Raw genomic sequence first — 22,412 nt, forward strand, 5'->3', positions numbered from 1 at the left:
CAGCTCCTTTTCTGATTTCATCTTAATGTGACAAACAAAGAGCACGTAAAAACAGATGAAAGTGTAAAACACTGTGCTGTTTGATATTGTTTATAAGCGTCAGTTGATATTGGATATAGAAATGTGTTCAGTTTTAGATTACCTGTGCAATAAGACTTAACATGAGCTAACAATTGGCAATAACTAAGCATTTAATTAATGTTACAAAAATGCTTTTATTAGTGCATTTTTTAAATCCAAATGTGTATATATATATATATATATATATATATTTTTTTTTTTTATATATTTTACATTAGTTTTTACCATTTAGGATTAAAAAAAGATGTTATATATATATATATATATATATATATATATATATATATATATATATATATTTTTTTTTTTTTTCTAAATATACAACATTAATCGAAAGTTTGATGTTAACATTTTTTATCATTTAAAAAAATACATATTTAAATATACCATATGAATTGCTATTTACTATAACAAATGTTAGACAGTCATGCTATATAAATATTCTGCATATTAATATTATAATATATATATATATATATATATATATATATATATATATATATATATATATATATATATATATATATATATACACACACAATTAGTATTACTGATATACTATTCAAGTATTTTAAAATTACTGTAATCAAAGTTACTGTAGTATAATGTTTATTAATTTTATGTTTTTATTTGTGTTTATTTGAACTGCTATTAATTAAATATATTATAAATGAAAAATATTGTTTTTAGAGTTATGTTTTTAATTTAGACAAAACAGCACATCATTTTAATATGATACATTATCAGTTTTTATCCATAACATGAAAAAACAGCTTATCAGCTAGAACATATACTGTTCTGTCTATTACACTGTTTTGAGTTTGATTATCGGAGCATCCCTTAAAAAAGAGAGCAACAACCACTCAACCAATCTTATTTGGAACAGTTTTCCAACACGACTGTTGCTGAATGAACAGAAAAAAACACAACCAAGCAAGTGCTCCCTCTTCAGGAAGTCAGCCACTAATGAAGTGTTCACAATGCACTGGATCTCAGACGTCTGCGGTCTCACCCTCGATGGCGAGTCTGCGGCGAGGCCAGTTCTTCAGCTCCCGCGGCAGCAGCTCTTTCAGACGGATGCTGATGATGTGCTCCTCGAGCGCAAACTCCAGCGTGTAAAAGCGCAGGAGCTCGAGCCACAGCTGACCCAGAGACACGCTCACAGGCTCCTCCAGCGTCAGACGAGTCTGGACACACACACACACACACACACACACACGAGTTACTAACAATTCTGATAGTACTCACCTAAGGGCTTCTTTAATACAGTCCTGAGCAGCAGTGAAGCGCTCACCTTGCCCTTAGCGTGTTGGGCCTTCTTCTCTTTCTTCTCAGTCTGAGTTTTGGGTTCAGGTTTGGCTTTGCCGTCCCCGCGGCCCTCACCTGCTGGAGCGGGTCTGTGCTCCCAACCCACGAACGAGTCCGACACGATCCCCGTCAGGTGAAACTCATCCACGCGCTTCTCTTCAAAGCCCTTTATCTGAGCAGACATCAAAGAAGAATAGAGATATGTATTTAGAACAGAGTCTTTTTAATATCATAGATTGTTCCTGTAGCTCAAGTTTGAGCATTGCGTTAGCAAGCACAAGGTTGTGGGTTCAATTCCCAGGGAACATGTTAGGTAAAAAAAATGTTAGCCTGAATGCACTGTAAGTTGCTTTGGATAAAAGCATCTGCTAAATGCATAAATGTAAATGCCACAAATATGATTATCCTCATGTGAGAGCCTCAATCCTAAAATTGAAAAGACTACATATATATTAGAAAATTTTTTTAAAATGTATTTTCATGTATAAAGACTAAATTAATTAAAGCAAAGAAAAATATTCTAAACACACAAAATATTAAATGTATATTAATTATTTATGTATACTTGTTTAAATCATTTTTAATCAATTTGCGCTCTAAAAACATATTACTCTGAATACGCAAAATTATTATTTGGAAAATTATCAGTTCTTAAAATCAATTTATACTGTGAAAATGTAATAATATAAGTATGTTTATTAAATATGATGTTACATCATCAAATTTCACTCACTAGAGCACCATGCTATTAGATGTATTTGTGGATTTAAAACAATTTTTAAATAAATGTATACTGTGAAAAATTATTATAATAAATATGAATTAAATATTACTTTGAAAAATTTTAGTCTATAATCTAGCAATTATTGCCCCCCCCACCCCCCACTCACTTTATTAGTGTGCGGTTTATTTTAAAAACTTTTTAATCAATTTATAATGTTAATGTATTATTATAAACATGCATAAAATATATAGTCTACATTATCTTGCAATTATTATGTTGTTGTTTTTTTTCAATTCTCTATAGTAGTGTGGTGTTAGATGTATTATTTGTCTATTAAAGTCAGTTTCTTAAAACAATTTATTCTGAAAATAATAATTATTATAAATGCATATTATTTGAATATTTAATTTCCATTATCTTACAATTATAACACACTATATTTCTGGACTATTAGTATCACTTGTTTAAATCAAATTATAAAAAAATAAAAAAATCAGTAAATAATTATTATTTAAATAAATTTAATTAACTTGTACTGTGAAAATAATTAAATTAGATAATACATTTAACAGCACAGTCCTATAGTCAACGAAAAAAAAGGTTTCCAAGTAATATTTAAAAATAAAATTGCAATATTTTACTCGTCAACTAAATCATGAATGCAAATGCTTGTTGACAAAGGGTTTTAATGAGTAGCAAATATCCAGGTGAAAGCTACATACAAGTCGAATGTGCATCTCATGTGTGAATATGCTGTTGCCATAATAACATAATACAACACATACTAGGGCTGCACGATATTGGGAAAAAATGACATTGCGATATTTTATTTTTCTGCGATATATATTGCGATATGAAATCTAATCTAATTTTTTCTTACAAACAAAAATGGGGCGAGCAGATTTACATTCTCATTTTAAATGATTTAAACATCGACACCATCGCGTCAATTGATTAATATGCGCGAGGGAGAGAGAGCAAGACAGCGCTCGTGTTGTTTGAAGCGCTCTCTCTATCTCTCTCTCCCGCACTCTCGCTCGCGTGCTCTCTATCTCTCTATCTCTCTCTCCCGCGCTCTCGCTCGCGTGCTCTCTATCTCTCTCTCGCGCGCTCTCTATCTCTCTCTCTCTCCCGCGCTTTCTCTATCTCTCCCGCGCTCTCGCTCACACGCTCTCTCTATCTCTCTCTCGCTCTTTCTATCTCTCCCGCGCTCTCGCTCACGCGCTTTTTTCTATCTCTCTCTCGCACGCTCTCTCTATCTCTCTCTCGCGTGCTCTCTATATCTCTATCTCTCTTTCGTGCGCTCTCTCTCTCTTTCCCACTCTATCTCTCTTGCGCGCTCTCTCTTGCACGCTCGCTCTATCTCTCTTTCGTGCGCTCTCTCTCTCTATCTCTCTCTCGCACTCTCTCTCTCTCCATCTCTCTCGTGCGCGCTCTCTCTCACTCACTCACTCACACTCTCTCTCTCTCCCGCACTCTCGCTCTCTTTCTCGCGCACTCCCTCTCTCTCTCTCTCTCCATCTCTCTCGCGCGCGCTCTCTCTCTCTTTCTCTCTCTCGCTCTCCGTGAATCACATTCGTCAAGGGCCGGGGAGCAGCTGGCCCGTACAATTAATGAATAACGGATCAACTACGACAGCCTACATCACACATCCTGCGATGTGACTATCGTGGATTCGTACATCGCAATATCGATGCTTAAACGACACATCGTGCAGCCCTAACACATACTATTCTGAACTATCTCTGGAATAGAAAACAGCACATTTTTAATGTTAATATATTGATTATATGCTATTTAGGAGCTATGCATTCAGGGTTCACTAGAACATGAGTTGATACCCAGTGTCCTAGATAAACGGGCAGGATGGGCTCGGCTCTCTGTTGCAGGAAGAATATGACCATCAGAGACAACGAGTAGGACGGGATTCCTCCCTCCGTCTGACAGTCGATGTGGCACAGCTACAGATAAACACAATGTCGTTAGACTTCACTGACAAACAGTTAATGTAAAGTCTGGAGAACATGATGGCGCCGAGTCATACGTACGTTGGCCCAGTGACGAAAGGCCAGAACCAAAGGCACGAGCCTCGGCTCCAGTCTGGCCAGAGCTGCAAGGTGATTGGTGGTGAGGCACGCGACATCATTTCCTGCGCTCACTTTGCACATTAACCCACTGTAGAGAAATCAAACAACTCTTATCAGCTATGATGGCTATTGCTGATGTCTTCAGATGTTTATTCTCTGTGTGCAATGACTATTTATAGAAGCGTTTTACTGCCGACGTTAAACTGACCTGGCCACATCTCTGCAGAAAACAACGGGGACTTTGGCATGAAAATCTGACTCCACCTCAGCAAACTCCACTGAAAACAGAAGTGAAACTTCAGTTAATCTTAGCCCTCGAAACTGTAGCATATTTATATATTACAAACCTTCTGATCTTAAGTCTTAAATCACTCAAATTAGTATTGTAGACTTATATAAGCAAAAATATTAGCAAATAAAACTTTACGTTTACACATTTTTGTTTTAAATGAGTTGGACTCGTAGTAACTGTTTTTCTATATTTATATTTAGTAATATTTTACATTTCAGTTATTTTCCCCATTTTTTATGTAAAAGTTATATGTAAATATTTTATATACCAATTAATAATAGGTCAAATGTATACTATTTGTAAAAAAAAATTATATTTATTAATTGTAAAAAAAAAAAAGAAAAAAATCCCATTCAGATTTATTTTTAAGTTACATACACATTTATAATATAAAAATATTTTATACAATATATATATATATATATATATATATATATATATATATATATATATATATATATATATATATATATATATATATATATATATTTTTTTTTTTTTTAACAAATGTTCTACTATGTTTTATATATTTAGTAATTGGACATTTTTGTTATTTTTCCCTTTCAGATTTACTTGTGATGTTTTTAAGTTACATACACATTTATAAAATAAAAACATTTTAAAATTAAGTCTAATTAATTAAAATCAACATACTAACATACTATTTCACATCAATTTAATAAAAGTTTAAGAAAAATTAAGTTTAAGGCCCTATGAAATGTTTTATTTTTTCTCACCATATATTTTTTTTTTTTATTGTTACCAAATTTTGTTTCAGCATTTATAATTATTTGAAGGCATAACACAACTTTTTTTTTTTTTCTTAAAGAAGCCTAATGATTTTTTCCCCTTAAAAAATTCTGTGTGTATTCACATTTTTATTGTTATAAAATCACGGCATGAAACATTAATTTTATTTATCTTTTAATTACTGAAAATTAAGCACAATTTTTTTTAAACTTTCTTTGTCAGCTGCATTTAAATCCGGGTCTCAAGTTTCTCGCTCTGTTCAGCGTTCAGCATTACGTGTCTAGACAAACAGCACGTGCTGTCAGTGATTTCAACCACTAGAGGCCGCTCTCATACTGTATAATGAAAACAGACCCTTCTCAGCCGCTCCAGCAACGGGCGCAACCCGGAAAACTATCGGCATGGATCTTTGCCGATAACCGATTGTTCCAGCAATCAACTATCGGTGCCGATTAATCGGCAAAACCGATACATCGGTCAACCTCTAGTTATAATGGTTTGTGGATGAATTAAAGCGAAACCTACCGTTGTTCTTGAGGATCTCCAGCACCTGGATCAGCACATCAGGCTGAGTCATCTGCACAACACAAACGAGTTAATAACAACACAGTCAAACGCACTGACACATATCCACAGAAGCAGCTCGTGAACGTTTGCTCAGACTCACAGAGGAGGGATAAGAGACGTCGATGTTGACGTCACTCGTTTTGAAGGCGAAGCGGGTGAGACAGGAGCCGTACAGACGGAGAGAGCACGCTAAGAAAGGACGAGTGAAGAATTTAAACATTCAGAGGACTGGAAGAGATTGTTTCATTTTCACTTAAGTTTAGTGCAAGCTTTTAGCTAAGCAGTGTACCTGTGAGTTGTTTGCGTATAATCCCCTCCATCCGGAGCACCACGGCTTGCCTTAGCGCGAAGTCTTCCTCTGAGATGCCATGCACTTCTGCCGCTTCCAGCACGGCCGAGTCTAGCGCCCTCAACTGGGCCGGAGAGGGAGCCGGCAGCGATCGCAACTCATTCTCCTCCTGCTTATCCTGCAAACGTACAAAAACAAGAGGATAAACAACACAAATGAGTCAAATCCGATACAAAAGATCCTATATTTAGCTAGAGCATCTTTCCTGAGAGGGTTTTAGCATGCTAACAGTGACATGCAGTAGGGCTGTTAAAATAAAATAAAAATCTAATTTCAAATATTAGACTTAATATTAGACTTGCGTCTCGCACAAAAGATCCACGTTTAGAAAGCCATGTAAAATTTAAGTTCTACTTTTTAAAAACATCTCAAGACGTGGGTTTTTGTTCCCCATCCCACTGCATCTCATGTTTTAAATGTAAAAAATTATTCTGCATGACTGTCTTTCCGCTTTTGTATTAAACTATGCATGCATACATGACGCCGTTTTGTTTATAGTTTTTTAAGCAACTTAATTAATTATAATTGGTTTATTAATATAATTTTAAATATGTTTTTTTTTCCACAGTCATGTTTTCTTATGCTTTGAATAAACGTGCATTAGTAATATTTTGCTTGATGCGCCCTCTTGTGGCCGCTTTTCTTCACTCTAACTGAAATTATGCATTTTAAATTTGAATATAATTAGACTTTTGATATTTAAGCACAAAATTCGAATTAAGTTTTTCAGCTATTTTGACAGCCCTAACATGCAGCATTCGTTAGCAAACCTGGGCTGTGCGATACTGAAGAAAAATGCAATATGCGATTCCTTGTTAAAAATTGCGATATTTTATATGTCATACGATATTGCTTAAAGTGTGTAAAATCAATTTCAATTCTATTTTAAAATATGTATAAATAAAACTATTTTTCACATTGTTTCTTGGAAAATAAATAACTACTATAACTTCTGAAAGTGACCAGCAATTACAAAACAGAAATACAAGTCACAAAACAGAAAGTCACTTTAACATCAGTGACTCAAAAGTTCAAACATGATTAAAGGCAAGTGAACAATTAATAAAAAAGAAGAAGAAAAAAGAAATACACCGTTTACAAGCATAGATTAAATAGATTTGAGCGTGCTTCAGGTGTGAAACAAGACGGCAAGCCGAGACGACAAAGAGCTGTTTTCTGCAACTTATTGCAAGTTACTCTTTTTGATGTCAAGCAATTCTCTGCTATATGCGTCCAACTAAAACTTTGACTTTTGCAATGTTTTGATTTAAGTAGCCTATTATTAAAATTGAGATATCACATGCCCTTGCGATATGCATATTGCGATATTTATTTTTGCAATATTACGATAATTTCGATATATCGTGCAACCCTACCTGATAACATAACTTATATAATTTCCAATATTTTGGTGGGAAGAAAATTAGAGCATTTCAGCGGTTTGATTCAGAGTTATCATAGTTCAGTTAACCAACTAAAACCATAAAAAAGTCATTACTTGAAATAAAATAAAACATATATAGAAAAAATAAACTACCAAAGTTACCAAAACAACATTTCTTTAACTTGTTCATCAGGTTTAACTTGATGTACTAAATAAATATGACTAAACTGAAATAAAATATGTTTATAAAAACTATATAAACATAAAAAAGAAGGAAATAAAAATCGAGAAAGGCAAAAATAAAACTAAATTACTAAACCTTCAACAAAAAAATTTAAACGAAAGGAGAAAACATCAAAATTTAAAAGAAAATATTAATAAAAACTGCAATAGTATCTCCAAATACTAAAATAACATTGGTTTTCTGAATGTAATGACTGAGACACTTTCACAACTAAAAAAGGTTTGGGTTTACAAAATCAAACACTAACTAATAAAGATTATATATTTTATCTATTTAAATGCACGTCATGTGACTGTTAATCAACAGCAGAGAACATGCAAATGTATCAATAAATGACTGAAATATTAACTTAAACTATCAGAGGACACTTTATGTAGATATCGGCTGACATAAAAGTTTGTCAGCAGAAACTAGCACAGAAAACCTACAGTACAGACCAAAAGTTTGGAAACATTACTTTTTTTAATGTTCTTCTGCTCATCAAGCCTGCATTTATTTGATCAAAAATACAGATTTTTTTTTTTTATATTGTGATATATTATTACAATTTAAAATAATTGTTTTTAAATGTATTATACTTTCAATTATCATTTATTTCTGTGATGCAAAGCTGAATTTTTAGGATTATTATCACATGATCCTTTAGACATCATTCTAATATGATGATTCATTATCAAAGTTGGAAACAGTTCTGCTGCTTAATATTCCAGAACATGTGATACTTTTTTAGGATACTTTGATGAAAAAAACAAACAAAAAGAAGCTATGTTTTTAAAATATAAATATTTTGTAATAACAGTATACACTACTGGTCAGTAATTTGGGGTCAGTGATTTTTTTTCTTTCTTTTTTTTATAAAATCAATACTTTTATTCAGCAAGGATGTGTTAAATTGCTAAAAAGTGATAGTAAAGAAAATATTTTTTTTTTTTTTTTAATAAATGCAGTTCTTTTTAACCTTTTATTGATCAAATATATGAGACAGCAGAACTGTTTCCAACACTCATAATAAATCAGAATATTAGAATGATTTCTAAATGATCATGTGATCGACTGATGTTACATGTGACACTGAAGACTGGAGGAATGATGCTGAAAATTCAGCATTGCATCACAGGAATAAATTATTTTTTTAAGTATATTCAAATAGAAAACTATTATTTTAAGTTGTAATAATATTTCACAATATTACTGTATTTTTCTGTATTTTTGATCAAATAAATGCAGGCTTGATGAGCAGAAGAAACTTCTTTCAAAAACATTAAAAATAGTAATGTTTCCAAACTTTTGGTCTGTACTGTACTGTAGGCTAAAAAGTCAGTGTGGATTTTATAAAAAGCAGCACAGAAAGCAGTCCTCACCATGATGTTCTTCTTGTGACGTTTCTCTTTAATGTGCTTGTGAGCACCCTGGATGTTCTCCACGTGGATTGAACACAGTTTGCATAGATACTGGAAATTCGGGTACTCCGGTGACGGCTGTGGAGATACACAACGACAGAGAAAGCAATCACTAGTGTTGTGTTTGATAGATCGATAGCTAAGAATTTGTGTTCAATTAGACAGCGAAAGTTAAAGCACATATGAACTAAAGAGACTCATATTTGTTTGGCACAAAATTAATCCTAAACACAGCATTAAAAAAAATAATAATTTAAAAAAATAAATAAAATAAAAATATATTAAAATTAACATATCAAATACAAATAAATAAATAACAATAAATAATGCCATAAAAAAACACAAATAAATCCTGAGATAAAAAATTAAAATATATAAACCACATATAAATAAATAAAACCACAAAGAAATGAATAAATAAAACTTACAAAAATAAAACCATAGATAGATAAATTAACAAATAATAAAACCACAATTAAATCAATTAAAACATTAATAAAATTATAGATAAATAAAAGCATGCACAATTAAAACTGTATACAAAAAATAAATATACCTGTAAATAAAACCATAAATAGGTTAATAAAAATAAACACCACAAATGCAATCATACTTAAATATTTATTTACTGTTGTAGAAAATAAATCTTTTTTTTTTTTAACGTGAAAGGTTCCAGGGTCATTTGTTAATGACAGGAGTTAAAATTTACAATATATTTTTTAATAATAATAATAAAACCATAGATAAAAGCATTTTTAAATAAGAAATACATACTTTTTTAACGTGACAGTTACCCACTTCATTACAATTCACAGCAATTATTAGGCTCATTTTAACTCTTGCTATACCTTTAAAACACTAAAGTATCCATGACCTTTACATAACAAAACCTGATAGGGTTAAACTAGTCAAAATGATCTTCAGTGGTAATCAACATTAACAAACAAGTTTAACCGTACTAGTTCCTGATCATGAGTTGAGGAGGTGTCTTACCTTCATCAGCCGGTGGATGTAGTCCCTCTGAAGTCTCTCCTCTGCCTGTTTGAGTCCCAGCTGCTGGTCAGAGGTCAGGTCTCCAAGCTCCACATCCTCTGCTGTGACATCACCTCTCTGTAAGCCCGCCTCCACACCTGAGATTTAAAGAAACAGACACCAATTACATGACCAATCAGATAACCACACAAAAAGACTCAAATATCTTATATACATGGACCACAAAACCAGTATTAAGTGTACGTTTTATTTATTTATACATCATCCGAAAGCTGAATAAATAAGCTTTCCATTGATGACTGGACAATATTTGACCGAGATACAACTATTTGAGTATCTGGAATCTGAGGGTGCAAAAAAATGTAATACTGAGAAAATCGGCTAAATTCTTAGCAATGCATATTACTAATCAAAAAGTTTTGATATATTTACGGCAGGAAGTTTACAAAATATCTCCATGGAACATGATCTTTACATTATATCCTAATGATTTTTGGCATAAAAATTTTGACCCATACATTTTCCTTTGCTATTGCTAAAAATATACCCCAGCGACTTCAGACTGGTTTTGTGGTCCAGGGCAGAGATGCTCACAAGTCTCTGAGCTAGAGTCCAAGTCAAGTCTCTGAGCTAGAGTCCAAGTCAAGTCTCTGAGCTAGAGTCCAAGTCAAGTCTCTGAGCTAGAGTCCAAGTCAAGTCTCTGAGCTAGAGTCCAAGTCAAGTCTCTGAGCTAGAGTCCAAGTCAAGTCTCTGAGCTAGAGTCCAAGTCAAGTCTCAAGTCTCTGAGCTAGAGTCCAAGTCAAGTCTCAAGTCTCTGAGCTAGAGTCCAAGTCAAGTCTCAAGTCTCTGAGCTAGAGTCCAAGTCAAGTCTCTGAGCTAGAGTCCAAGTCAAGTCTCTGAGCTAGAGTCCAAGTCAAGTCTCTGAGCTAGAGTCCAAGTCAAGTCTCAAGTCTCTGAGCTAGAGTCCAAGTCAAGTCTCTGAGCTAGAGTCCAAGTCAAGTCTCAAGTCTCTGAGCTAGAGTCCAAGTCAAGTCTCTGAGCTAGAGTCCAAGTCAAGTCTCTTTATTATATTAAGTCTCTGGTTATAATAAATGTTGCATCACGTACAGCGACCCATCCAAGCTGCTTAGAACACTGCATAGCTATATATAAGGAATTCAAAGCATGTAATATGTTATTATGCCAACTCTAACTATTAGCATACAGTATCAGCTTTGATTTTGGTATATAATCAGTGTAAACAGCCTATTGCAACATGACAAAAACACCAAGAATGCTTTACTTTTAAGTTAATATCTGTATTTTGCATTTATGGATTCAGTAATGGCCTTCTGTCTGTCCTGGCTGTATAGCTGCACACCTCTTGTCTGGCTTAAGAATGAACAAAGCTACGCTGACTTATGTTATTCATACAATACCTATTCACAAATAAACATCAAAAACAAAGCCGGCTGCAATGAATTTCTGTGCAAAACAGCTTTTACTACAAACACTTCCACACAAGAACATTGTTATCACACAAGAACATTTTGATAGAGAACCAAAAATATTTAAAGTAGATAAAATTAGAATAAATAAAATGGAAATGTCTACATACTATTACTACTGTAAACTTTGCAAATAGGACATCAGCCCCTTCAAGTCAATGAACAATAACAAAGTGGGCTGCAATGAATATCTGTGCAAAACGTCATGGCTCCGCTCCTACCCAATGACAGAGGCACGCAGGTTTTTTCCCACTGGAGTACTCACGTGAAGGATGCGTGCACAACTAATAACTAATATCATCACGCTATAAAGGGTTGGCCTGCGCTGGGTGCGCCCCTCCCCCTATAACTGTTCTGTCTCGCGGAGGAGCTCATTTGTGTGCATCTGTGTGAAACACGCGCTCTGAAACACGCATAGGAAAAAAGAGCGACAGAAAGAACGGATCCCCTCCAGCCGTGACTCGGCTCCCATCGTTCATGTTTATGAGCCGTTCAAAAGAATCGGTTCGTTCGCGAACGTCACAACTCTAACAGCGAGCTCATCTGACGTTTACTAAAAATTAACATTGTTCACGAGTCCCGGAGCTCGAGTCCGAGTCGAGTCTGAAGTCTTTCGAGGACGAGTCTCAAGTCGAGTCTGAAGTCACTGTTTGTGCGACTTAAGTCGCACTCGAGTCCGAGTCTCAAACTCGAGTCCCCATCTCTGGTCCAGGGTCACATGTGTGCATATACTAATATATATACACAAATACAATTATGCAGGTCGTATATTAAAGCGTATATTTCACCCTTCATTCATCTCTGAATGTCTTCACAAAGCTAAGCCGAGTTTCTTCTTTTGTTCTCATTGCTTAAGGCTATCAGGGTATTGGCAAACACTGATCATTGTTTAAGGCTAGTTGCTCTGTATGCTAGGCATGCTATATAAGAATAATGGATACAAATATGATTTTTTAACCAGGTGTCTTGTCTTTAGCGGTGATGGTGTTGTTGTGTGTAGAGATCTCTTCTGTTGTGTTAGTCAGCGGCGCTGCTCCTCCATCCTTGATCGGTCCACTGTTTCGAACCGGGGTTTTGTTCTCCTGGTTTTGCTGACGGCTTTCACTCGGCTGGGGCTTCCCTTTCCCTCTCTCGCCAGAGTTAGTTCTGCCCGTTAGTCTGCGGGCTTTGCCCTTCCCCGGCTGCTGAGGGCTGCCAGTGCGGGTCCTGAAAGCGCTGGGGCTGCCCTGGATCTCCTCTTTCACCCTGGGGATGGCATCCTTGCTTCGGCTTGGGACTTTGGAGGACGGCATCTTTCCGCCGCTCGAGTGGGACGCGTTGACCACCTTCATGGGGCTCTTGGGGTCCTCCATGCCACTGCTCTCTGGACGAGACAGAAGAAAAGCCCAAAGGGCTCTGGATTGAAGGTTTCTGGAATGGAAACACGACAGAATCAGATTTTGGGGATGCAAAATATTTGTGCATGTAAAGTTGGAGAAATCAGCAAGAAATTGGCAATATTGGGAAGTGAATACTAGCTAGACTGGGGATGCACAATATTATCGGACTGATATCGGAATCGGATGATAATGGCTTTAAATTTAAATAATGTCAGATATGAAAAATTATGCCAATATGTCTTGCCGATTTTGCGCGGTTGGCATACCTCTAATTAAATTAAAAGTAAAACAGTGTTTTTGATTAAAAAAAAAAAGCAGTACTTGATGTCATAAAAATGAATGTGTTTTGATTTAAAGATCAGAATCTATAAAATAAGCACAAACATGATCCTTTTATATATTGGTCCTACTGATTTATTCATTAATTCGTAATACTTTTTTTTTAAGCAAATCATGAGCTCTAAAAGATTAATCGATGGATATATGGTTTATTTATAGTTATTTTCAAAGCTTCAATGTACTGTCAAAAAAAAAAAAAACTTCATTATTTTTTTTTTTATTTAATTCTAACAAAAAGGTTCTTGTTAAAAACTAATAAAAAAAGCATGCATATACACATATAAAGGTAATTGCGACTTTTTCTCTCACAGTTCTGGACGTTTCTTATTGCATTCACTATATTTATTCAGTGTAAAAACATTTTTTTTTTAAAGTATTTTTAAATAAACAATATCGTTTTAAATTGTTAGAAATATGCAATTATAATTATTACTATTAAATATGCATTTTGTATCTAAACAAATAGTTAAACGTAGCAAGGTGTTATTATTACAGTTAGTGTATGTTCTCAGTTTTAATATGCATATATTTATTATATATACACTGGATATTTTAGTAAAAGCAGTAAAGTCAGATCACATAATGCATACAATATTAAAATTATTACAGAATAATTGCAATCATCATTAATAAATGGTTCCCTGCTTAATTCTTAAGAATCAAAAACATACACCTCAGTAAATCAATTCAATAACTACACATTAAATGTGTAACACATAATAACTACAAGCTTATTAAATTAAGGAATTACATATCACATTTAAAAAGAATTACAGAGTAAAATCTGAAAGCAAAACTAATGCACAAATATTCAAGTTTAATGACCTGTAGGCCAGAACAAACACAAAACTAGTCACACATTAGAGTAAATGTCATTGCTTCCTCCTGATTTTCTACTTCCACTGTAAAAGGTAATTGCATGTAACCTTGCAATGATCAAACACTAATGGATCATCATCTGCATACTTGCATGCTGAACACTTTTGTATGCAACTAATAAACAGCTAGAGCTGTGCTTTATTCACCAAACTATAATTTTGTAGCAATCCCCCAAGTTTACACTTGGCTCGTGCTCGCGGACCTTCTCCTCACCTGTGTATTCACAGCTCGCGCTTACCTAGATTACTAACGTGCAGCAGATCAACAGAACATGCTGAGAGCGATCACGCGGAGCGGCGACGAGTCGCGTTAAACGCCATGAATCCCGGCGCTGATGATGATGTTGTTGTTGTTGTTGTTGTTGTTGTTGTTGTTGTTTTCGGCCCTGCTCGAGACGCTGCGCGGACGCGCCATGTTACCTCTGCTCGCGCGCTGGATTGTGGGCCGCGTCAGTGCTGCGACGCGACGCTTCCGCGCGTCATAACTACGTTGACGCCTACAGTCGGCGCGATACGGTCCAAGCAACAGAAATACTAAATCACAAAAAAAAGAAAAGAAAAAAAAAAAGAATACTCTCGTCACATCTATTGTGTATCAACATAATTATTAACAATAATAACAACTATTAACAATAATTAATCAATTCATCTGTTCCAAAACTAAATAGCACTATTTTAGATATTAAATGTAGTAAAGTCTAGATAAATATAAATAACTAGAGGGATCCAATGAATTGAAGGATTTTACCATGTGTTTTCGTATAAAAATATATTAAGTAAGCTGTAATTAAAATTCATCAGGTTAAAACGCATAATTTCCGTGTTTTGCTAACAGCAGCATGTAGATCGATGTTTGTTTATTTAGTTAATATTACTAATTATTTTGTAGCTAAACTGCTTCAAATAGCTTAATAAATAATTCACTTATTATTAGTAGTATTGCATTCAATGTCTGCATTCAGTGTTAAAATGCATATTAAAAAACACATCTTTAAAATAAATAGCAGTAAAAAATGCTAAGTTATTATACAAAAGAGATTAGGCCTATAGCTCAATAAATAGCTGCTAATAATAATTATTATTATAATTATAAATATCTGCATTTAGTATTAAAATAAATAGCTGCTAATAATAATAATTATTATAATTATAAATATCTGCATTAAGTATTAAAATGAATAGCCTATTAAAAATATATAAACTAAATAACATAATATTAATTTATGAATTTAATTAAAATATTTTTTCCAAAGATCTTATTAAAACAACAGTTATGGTATGATAGTATGTAAAATATTAGAATTTTGTGATCGCTTTTTTTCATAGAGTATCTGAAAACATGCATGTAACTAACGTGCATGCAAGAACAACCGTTAACACTAGTTGCATTACTGTGTGTTTTTCTCATGCATGCTTTCAGTGTTTCCCTTAATAATCTAGCAGTAAGCTGGAGTTGTGCTTCATTCATTCATTCTGTGTCTACGTGGCAGTAAATCTGAGCTCCTGCTGTGGATGTCAGCGGCAAGGGAACACTTCGGAATAACTTTCATTAATGTTAACATGCATTGTTGCATAATACGTCTGAGATAAGTACTGCACATGATTCCAAATAATTGATTTTGAACTGCTGATAAGTCCAGCATTGTTTTTGTTAACTTTACAAACAGTATAATTTATTTTTAAGTTTTACGTGCTGTAAGAGCATTATGGAATAATAAAACGTTTTAATAAAAACGTAATTTATTTATGCAAAAATATTTGAATGTATGGTTACATGTATATGCACAACTCATTTTGAGTCACTAGGTGTCGATGTTGACTAACTTTGAAATGCTGTTCTTAAATCCTCTAAACAATCAACAACACTTTATTATATTATATTATATTATATTATATTATATTATATTATATTATATTATATTATATTATATTATATTATATTATATTATATTATATTATATTATATTAATACTGAAGAAAAGTACATTTTTGTTTCTTAATCAGAACAGAGTTGTGGAAATATAGTATTACGCCACTTGTTCACCAATGGACGCTCTGCAGTGAATGGGTGCCGTCAGAATGAGAGTCCAAACAGCTGATAAAAACATCACAATACTCCACACCACTCCAGTCCATCAGTTAGCATCTATGAAGTTAAAATCTGTGTTTGTTAGAAACAAATACATCATTTTAGACATCACTTCTATCTAAAATATGAGTCCATGATCCATAATAAAGATTCCTCCAGTGAACAGTCCATCGCCTGCTGTTCTTCTCCCATCAAAATCCACCCACATATATTTGTTTAGAACGGTTTCGCTTGTAAACTGTGCTTGATCTGTGCAGATTTCACTTTCACCTTAATGATGGATTTGTTTCTTACAAACACACAGCTTTTCTCTTCACAAGATGTTAACTGATGGACTGGAGTGCTGTGGATTATTGTGATGTTTTTATCAGCTGTTTGGACTCTTATTCTGACGGCACCCATTCACTGCAGAGCATCCATTGCTGAGCAAGTGATGTAATATTTTTCTAGAGACGAGGTGTTCTTCAATCTGTATCAGAAGAGCTGATGTTCTAGTTCAAGGGTTGGTCAGGACAGGAATCATGTGTAGTTTACATTCATGGAAACATCTCATCTACACAAGGACACGTGTACATTTAATTATCATTGAGAAGACTTAAAGAAAGTGGAGAGGTAAAATAAAGACTCAAGGGCAGGAATAGAAAGCCCCATTAATGACGTCACAGTGGCTCTTCACTCATCCAGTGACTCAGAGCTGCTGTAGATTGGTTTTAATGGCTTCCTTTGGCTTTTAGACCATCATTGGTGTTCATTGTCACACGGATTCAAAAGCTTCACACACTTTTACAAACACAGACCCTGTGCGATTATGATCATAAACCTTAAATCTGATCCAAGGACAGCTATTATAAATAGAAGCAGAAATACACTGGAGAACTGATAATCATGATAATGCGTAAGATGTTTTCTACTGTATTTGTAGGTGTCTCTGGTGGTGAATGTGGCCAGTGAGTGTGGTTACACTGAGGAGCACTACAAAGACCTCCAGCAGCTGCAAAAAGACTTCGGTCCGTATCACTTCAAGTCTTCCCCTGCAACCAGTTCGGCCAGCAAGAGCCCGGCAGCGATAAAGAGATGGACAGCTTTGTGCGGCGAGTCTACGGGGTTTCTCTTCCCATCTTCAGCAACATCGCTGTGGAATAGGGGCCAATCATGCTTACAAATATAAATGCAACAGGTTTGTAGATCGCGAGGCCGCAGCTAAAGAAAATATGCTCTTATAAAGTTCTCTGAACATTCCGTTTTTTAAATCCTTTTAAAAGGTTTTTTTTTTCCTTATGCAAAAGTTAGAAAGAACGTTACATTAACATTCCGAATAACATTCCATTAACATTCTAAATAACATTCCATTTGATAATTTTTGCGTGGGAGTATCACTTTTGAATATTTTCTAAATTATGTTTAAATAATGTTTTGAGAATAACTGCAGTGGAATCAAATAGTTTTTTAAACACTTAAATGACTCTTCAAAATGTCTGGATGTAGTTGCATTAAATATGAAAATATCAAATCAAGTGCACACGAACGGTTCATATGCAATGTTCCTTTCTTTTGTCATGTAAGAGACAAAAGTGCTTGAGGAGGCACTTAATTTTCACACAAGATCACGGTTTAATAGCTTATTAATTTGACATGCTGTGCTCTCATCTAAAAGCTGGTAAAACTCTCTTCTAATTTCAGAGGCGTCTCGGAAAGTACCTCATCGACACTGATGGCAAAGATGTTGACGCGTGGGGTCCTGAAGTCTCCTTCACAGAAATCCACCCACGGATAGCGGATAAGGTTCGGAAGCTGATCATTAAGAGGAAAGAGGAGCTGTAGTCCTTTGAATCTTCTTCAGCTCTGAGAACTGTAGACACTCAGATCTCAGAAACGGATCACGTTGAAGAAACACCTGCTAATTTAGGCCTATTCAAAGTGTGAAGTGTGAGTTTACACTTGAAATGATCTCATATACGCTCTCATCCTCCTCTTTCCGCGTTCATAAAGAGAACACTTCATGCTTATACTTAATGAGATACTTTGTCTGAAAGAGCAATACAAAATAATGAAATATGAGCAATATGATGAACTGATTCTGGAGTACAAATATTTATTTTTATACTCCTATTACCTTTCTTTTTTTTCCTGTGGTCTGTCTGAAATCTATTTTGACCCTCCATTAAAAGTTTTTTTTTTTTTTTTTTTTTTTTATGTTTTGTTTATTCACTGAAAATAGTTTTTTTTTACATTATTTTAAAATGAGGTTTAAATATTAAAAATTATTAATAATAATTGATCAATTTTCAAAAAAAGTGTATTAAAATTGTAATTGTTGTTAAAAGTAGTGCTTAAATATTAAGCTTTTTTTTAAATAATGCATCTTCATATTTATCTCAAGAAAATATGAGTAGTGGTGCTTGCACATGTAAAACTAAAATGATCATTAAATTTAATGTTTAAATATTAAGGATTAATAATAAAATATATCTTAATATTTCTCTGACTAAAGCGTGAGTGGTGGAGCTTGCCCATGTAAAAATCTAATTATTATTTTAAATTATTATTTGAATATTATTAATAAATAATAATAAACTAATATATCTCAATATTTTTTGAAGAAATGTGAGTAGTGGCCATGTAAAACTAAAATTAATTAAGTAAAAAAATGATTTTTGAAAAATAAAAATTTAGTAATAATAATAATTCTGAAGAAAAATATTAAAGCCTGACTTGATGATACTTTCCAAGCAGCTCTTGTTAAAATTTAAATATTACCTCTTGTTTATTTGAATCATATCAATGAAAGGAAAAATTTTAATTAAGTAAAAAGAGTGCACATTTCAAATCCATAAAAACATTTTTTTCATATTTTATACAAAAAGGCTGCAACTTAAAAATGACCATGCATGGCCTTCATACATTTTTATTATATATATATAATATATATTATATATATTATTTATTTGTTTTTTTTTTTTGCATAGGTTTGGAGTGCAGAACTTCTTTAAAAATGCCTACACTCATTCATGCATCCTCTAAACTAAGTGCTCAGCCTGATATTGCAGCCAGTTTCAATTTCATATTTCATTAGGGTTATTTGCTGTGTAAATAAGTGTGTAGACACCAAATAAAGAAGAGCAAATTAACTTTTTTATATATTAAAATATAGGTTGGAACATTGTGTAATATGCAGATACCATTTTTGCTTACAATTTTTACTGTTAATCTCAGTCACTTAGGTGCATTTCTCAAATCAGAAATGAAATTCTCAAAACTACTTGTTCAACCTCCACATCATCTACTCAATTGTGCACATCATAAAACCATTTTCTCAATCTTTTGAACAAGTTGCGATTGCTTTGGGCCATTCATGCAATTGATTATCTGCGGTTTCCTACATTATCGGTTGCTAATGTCATGTTGCTCATAAAGAATGATTTTTTGTTTGTATATTGTATTTAATTTTTTTGTCAGACCACTCGAAAAATGAGATGAAAGATTATGAGTAAGTTACAGGCTTTTGCAGGTAATCCATTGTGTGGTGCTGTATGTACGATTTGTTCTGAGAAATGCACGTACCGCTTTGCAAATATTATGGATGATTCGAAAAATGCTCCAAAGAAAAACTGTAATTTACAACATTTAATAGCATCTAAATAAAGAAACTTGAGATGATTCATTTTAAACATAGGTAATAAAGTTCCTTTGAGATAATTGGTGCTTGTTAGTTCAAGAACAATCAGAGTTACCTGATTCAAAAGCCAGATTCATATTAAAGGTTTGATGCAATAGAAAATAATGAAAATCAAGGCCATGTTGTGCTGTGCTTTCTTTAGGCTGAGCTAAACACTTCTTATAGGGCTGCACACAGAATAATATTTCATACTTATTACTGTAATAGGATATTATGGACAGGTAATGACTGAAAAGTAGGTTGACCAATAGCATGCAGGCATTGTACACAATCAACCAATCGTTGTGTGCGAGAAGGCGGGATCTACAGAGAACGACCTCAAAGTGATAAAGTATGAGTCAGTTCTGGATGTTGTGGTTTCATCAGATTCCTTTATTTCAAAAGATCAAGGACAAGTGATTTCACATACGTGATTCCTTAAATACAGAAAACATCTCCTTGGATGATGCGGCTTAAGAATCAATGCATAATCATAATTGTGACATTTTAAGTTTTTTTTTCTAATGCCTGCAGGTTATCTCAAAAGACTGTGGTCTATTTTTTTTTATCAAATTATTTTCTTTCTTCCAGAACTTTAGAAAAGGTTTTCATGACCTCTTCCATAGGTTATGTGACCCTCTGAAGTACATTAATTTGAAAATCCATTATATTTGACCCAAAAAGGTTTTTCAAGGTCAAACTATCAGCCGACTGTGTTGATCATAACCCTATCCATAATATTGCTTTCTCCAGTGATAAACTCATCTTATATGAATCAGGAGAGACATATGCACTTTACAAACCAAAATAGTTTTTAATAAGTGGGTGTTGGGACTCTCATTCTGACGGCACCCATTTACTGCAAAGCATCCTAACATGTAATAAAAACTAACATGTAATACTAAATTTCTCCAGATCTTTTCCCATGAAGAAACAAAATCATCTTGGATGGTCCGAGGATGAGTACAGTTTTTGTTGTACAGAAGTTTTCACTTTTAGGTTAACATTCCTTTGACACACACACACACACACACACACACATGTATTCTTTCAGGCACGTTCCACACAAGACACAAACCCACACAAAAGGTTTATGAACAGCGAAGCAGAGGATCTGGATGGAATATCTGATAAGTTATCACTCTGATTATTAGACATAACAAAACCGTGTAAAGGTTAAAACACTCTTCAATATTCAGAATGAAGCAGGAATTGAAATGTTCCTGATCAGCAAACATGACGTGGCAGCTGTCTTGTTATTCAAACTCACTATTCAAGACCTTTCTGATTCACCGAGTGAATGTCAATTAGCTCAGACTTTTATTTACAAAATAAATAAATAAATAAATAAATATTTCAGCTACTGGCACACCACTTATTACATTAGAGATCAGATTTAGCTTTTATTTTGTTTGTTTTTTCAGTTTTCATTGTACTTTTATTTTTAATAATTGTATGTACTTTTATCATTTTAATTTAGCTTTTGTTTTGTTTTTATTTATTTCCAGTTAGTAATTTGAAGATTTTCATTTTATGAATTATTTCTAATAATAGAAAAAAAATGTTTTATGGCTAAAACTATTTTCAAAAGTTCTTCTTAGAAAAGCTACAAGTATATATTGAATATATCCTGCTCATGTTCGCATCATGTGTTGAGCTCAAAGGTTCATCTCATGAATCTTCATTTGAAAGCATATACTGTATAGACAGAGGACAACACAAGAGTTACACATTCTGAAAATGGACTTATCTTCATCTTTGTGCCCATATTTCTTTTTCCTTTTCTATATCACAATGGCATTGTAAAAGTTTTTTTTTTTTTTTTTTGATTGTTTGTTTTTTTGAGCCACTAGTAAAAGTGTAACTGGGAATTCTATTTAGCCTCTTTCAATCAATATCCCACATACAGTAATGTGTAAATGTGCACTTTTGAAATAAATATATGGCACACATAAGCATAAAGCAACTGTCATCCAAAATGTTGACATGGTTTACATCAGAGCATCTCTCCACACTGTTATATTGACAACATGACTAAGTGATTTGACTGTCTTATCTGTAAACTATGACACAAGGACTTGCCATTCTGTATCTGAATGGAAATTATGCTTTTAAATGTGCTATGACCATCAGAATAGCTCTTTTCTAACGAAATGCCAGTAATAATGACAGTCTGAGCATTTGACGTGTACTGCCAGCAGAGACAGTCAGAGATAAATTAAAATCAATATGAACGAACTGTACAGTAAATTAAATGCCAGGGGTGACTCACCTGTGAAGTGGCTTTTATTAGAGCACTTCTGAAGAAAAAAAGAAAAAAAAAAAGAACTCCCGAACTGACTCAAATGATTCACGAACCCACTCCGAACTCCCGAACTGTTTCAAATGATTCGCGATCCCCAAACT

At 33.7% G+C, this 22,412-nt stretch overlaps 1 protein-coding gene across 3 annotated transcripts in view; it reads right to left on the reverse strand.

Moving 5' to 3' along the window:
- Nucleotides 1-14,767, reverse strand: part of LOC127944909 (terminal uridylyltransferase 4) — a 30,639-nt gene extending 15,872 nt beyond the window's left edge. For 2 of the 3 annotated variants that reach the window (XR_008150473.1, XM_052541326.1), the window contains exons 1-12: nt 14,502-14,697; nt 12,625-13,076; nt 10,180-10,316; nt 9,148-9,264; nt 6,099-6,276; nt 5,910-5,998; nt 5,768-5,819; nt 4,409-4,478; nt 4,162-4,288; nt 3,955-4,074; nt 1,376-1,561; nt 1,094-1,268 (exon numbers count right to left, since the gene is read on the reverse strand). Coding sequence is in view for 2 of the 3 variants with exons in the window: in XM_052541326.1 (XP_052397286.1) it covers nt 1,094-1,268; nt 1,376-1,561; nt 3,955-4,074; nt 4,162-4,288; nt 4,409-4,478; nt 5,768-5,819; nt 5,910-5,998; nt 6,099-6,276; nt 9,148-9,264; nt 10,180-10,316; nt 12,625-13,018 (1,645 nt within the window). In the remaining variant the exon portion in view is untranslated. Of the gene's footprint in view, nt 1-1,093; nt 1,269-1,375; nt 1,562-3,954; nt 4,075-4,161; nt 4,289-4,408; nt 4,479-5,767; nt 5,820-5,909; nt 5,999-6,098; nt 6,277-9,147; nt 9,265-10,179; nt 10,317-12,624; nt 13,077-14,501 lie in introns of all 3 variants that reach the window. The other variant, XM_052541325.1, reaches the window with a different exon arrangement.
- Nucleotides 14,768-22,412: the final 7,645 nt, after the last annotated feature.

Source organism: Carassius gibelio, chromosome A23 (genome assembly GCF_023724105.1).
Source record: "Carassius gibelio isolate Cgi1373 ecotype wild population from Czech Republic chromosome A23, carGib1.2-hapl.c, whole genome shotgun sequence".
Lineage (NCBI taxonomy): Eukaryota > Metazoa > Chordata > Actinopteri > Cypriniformes > Cyprinidae > Carassius > Carassius gibelio.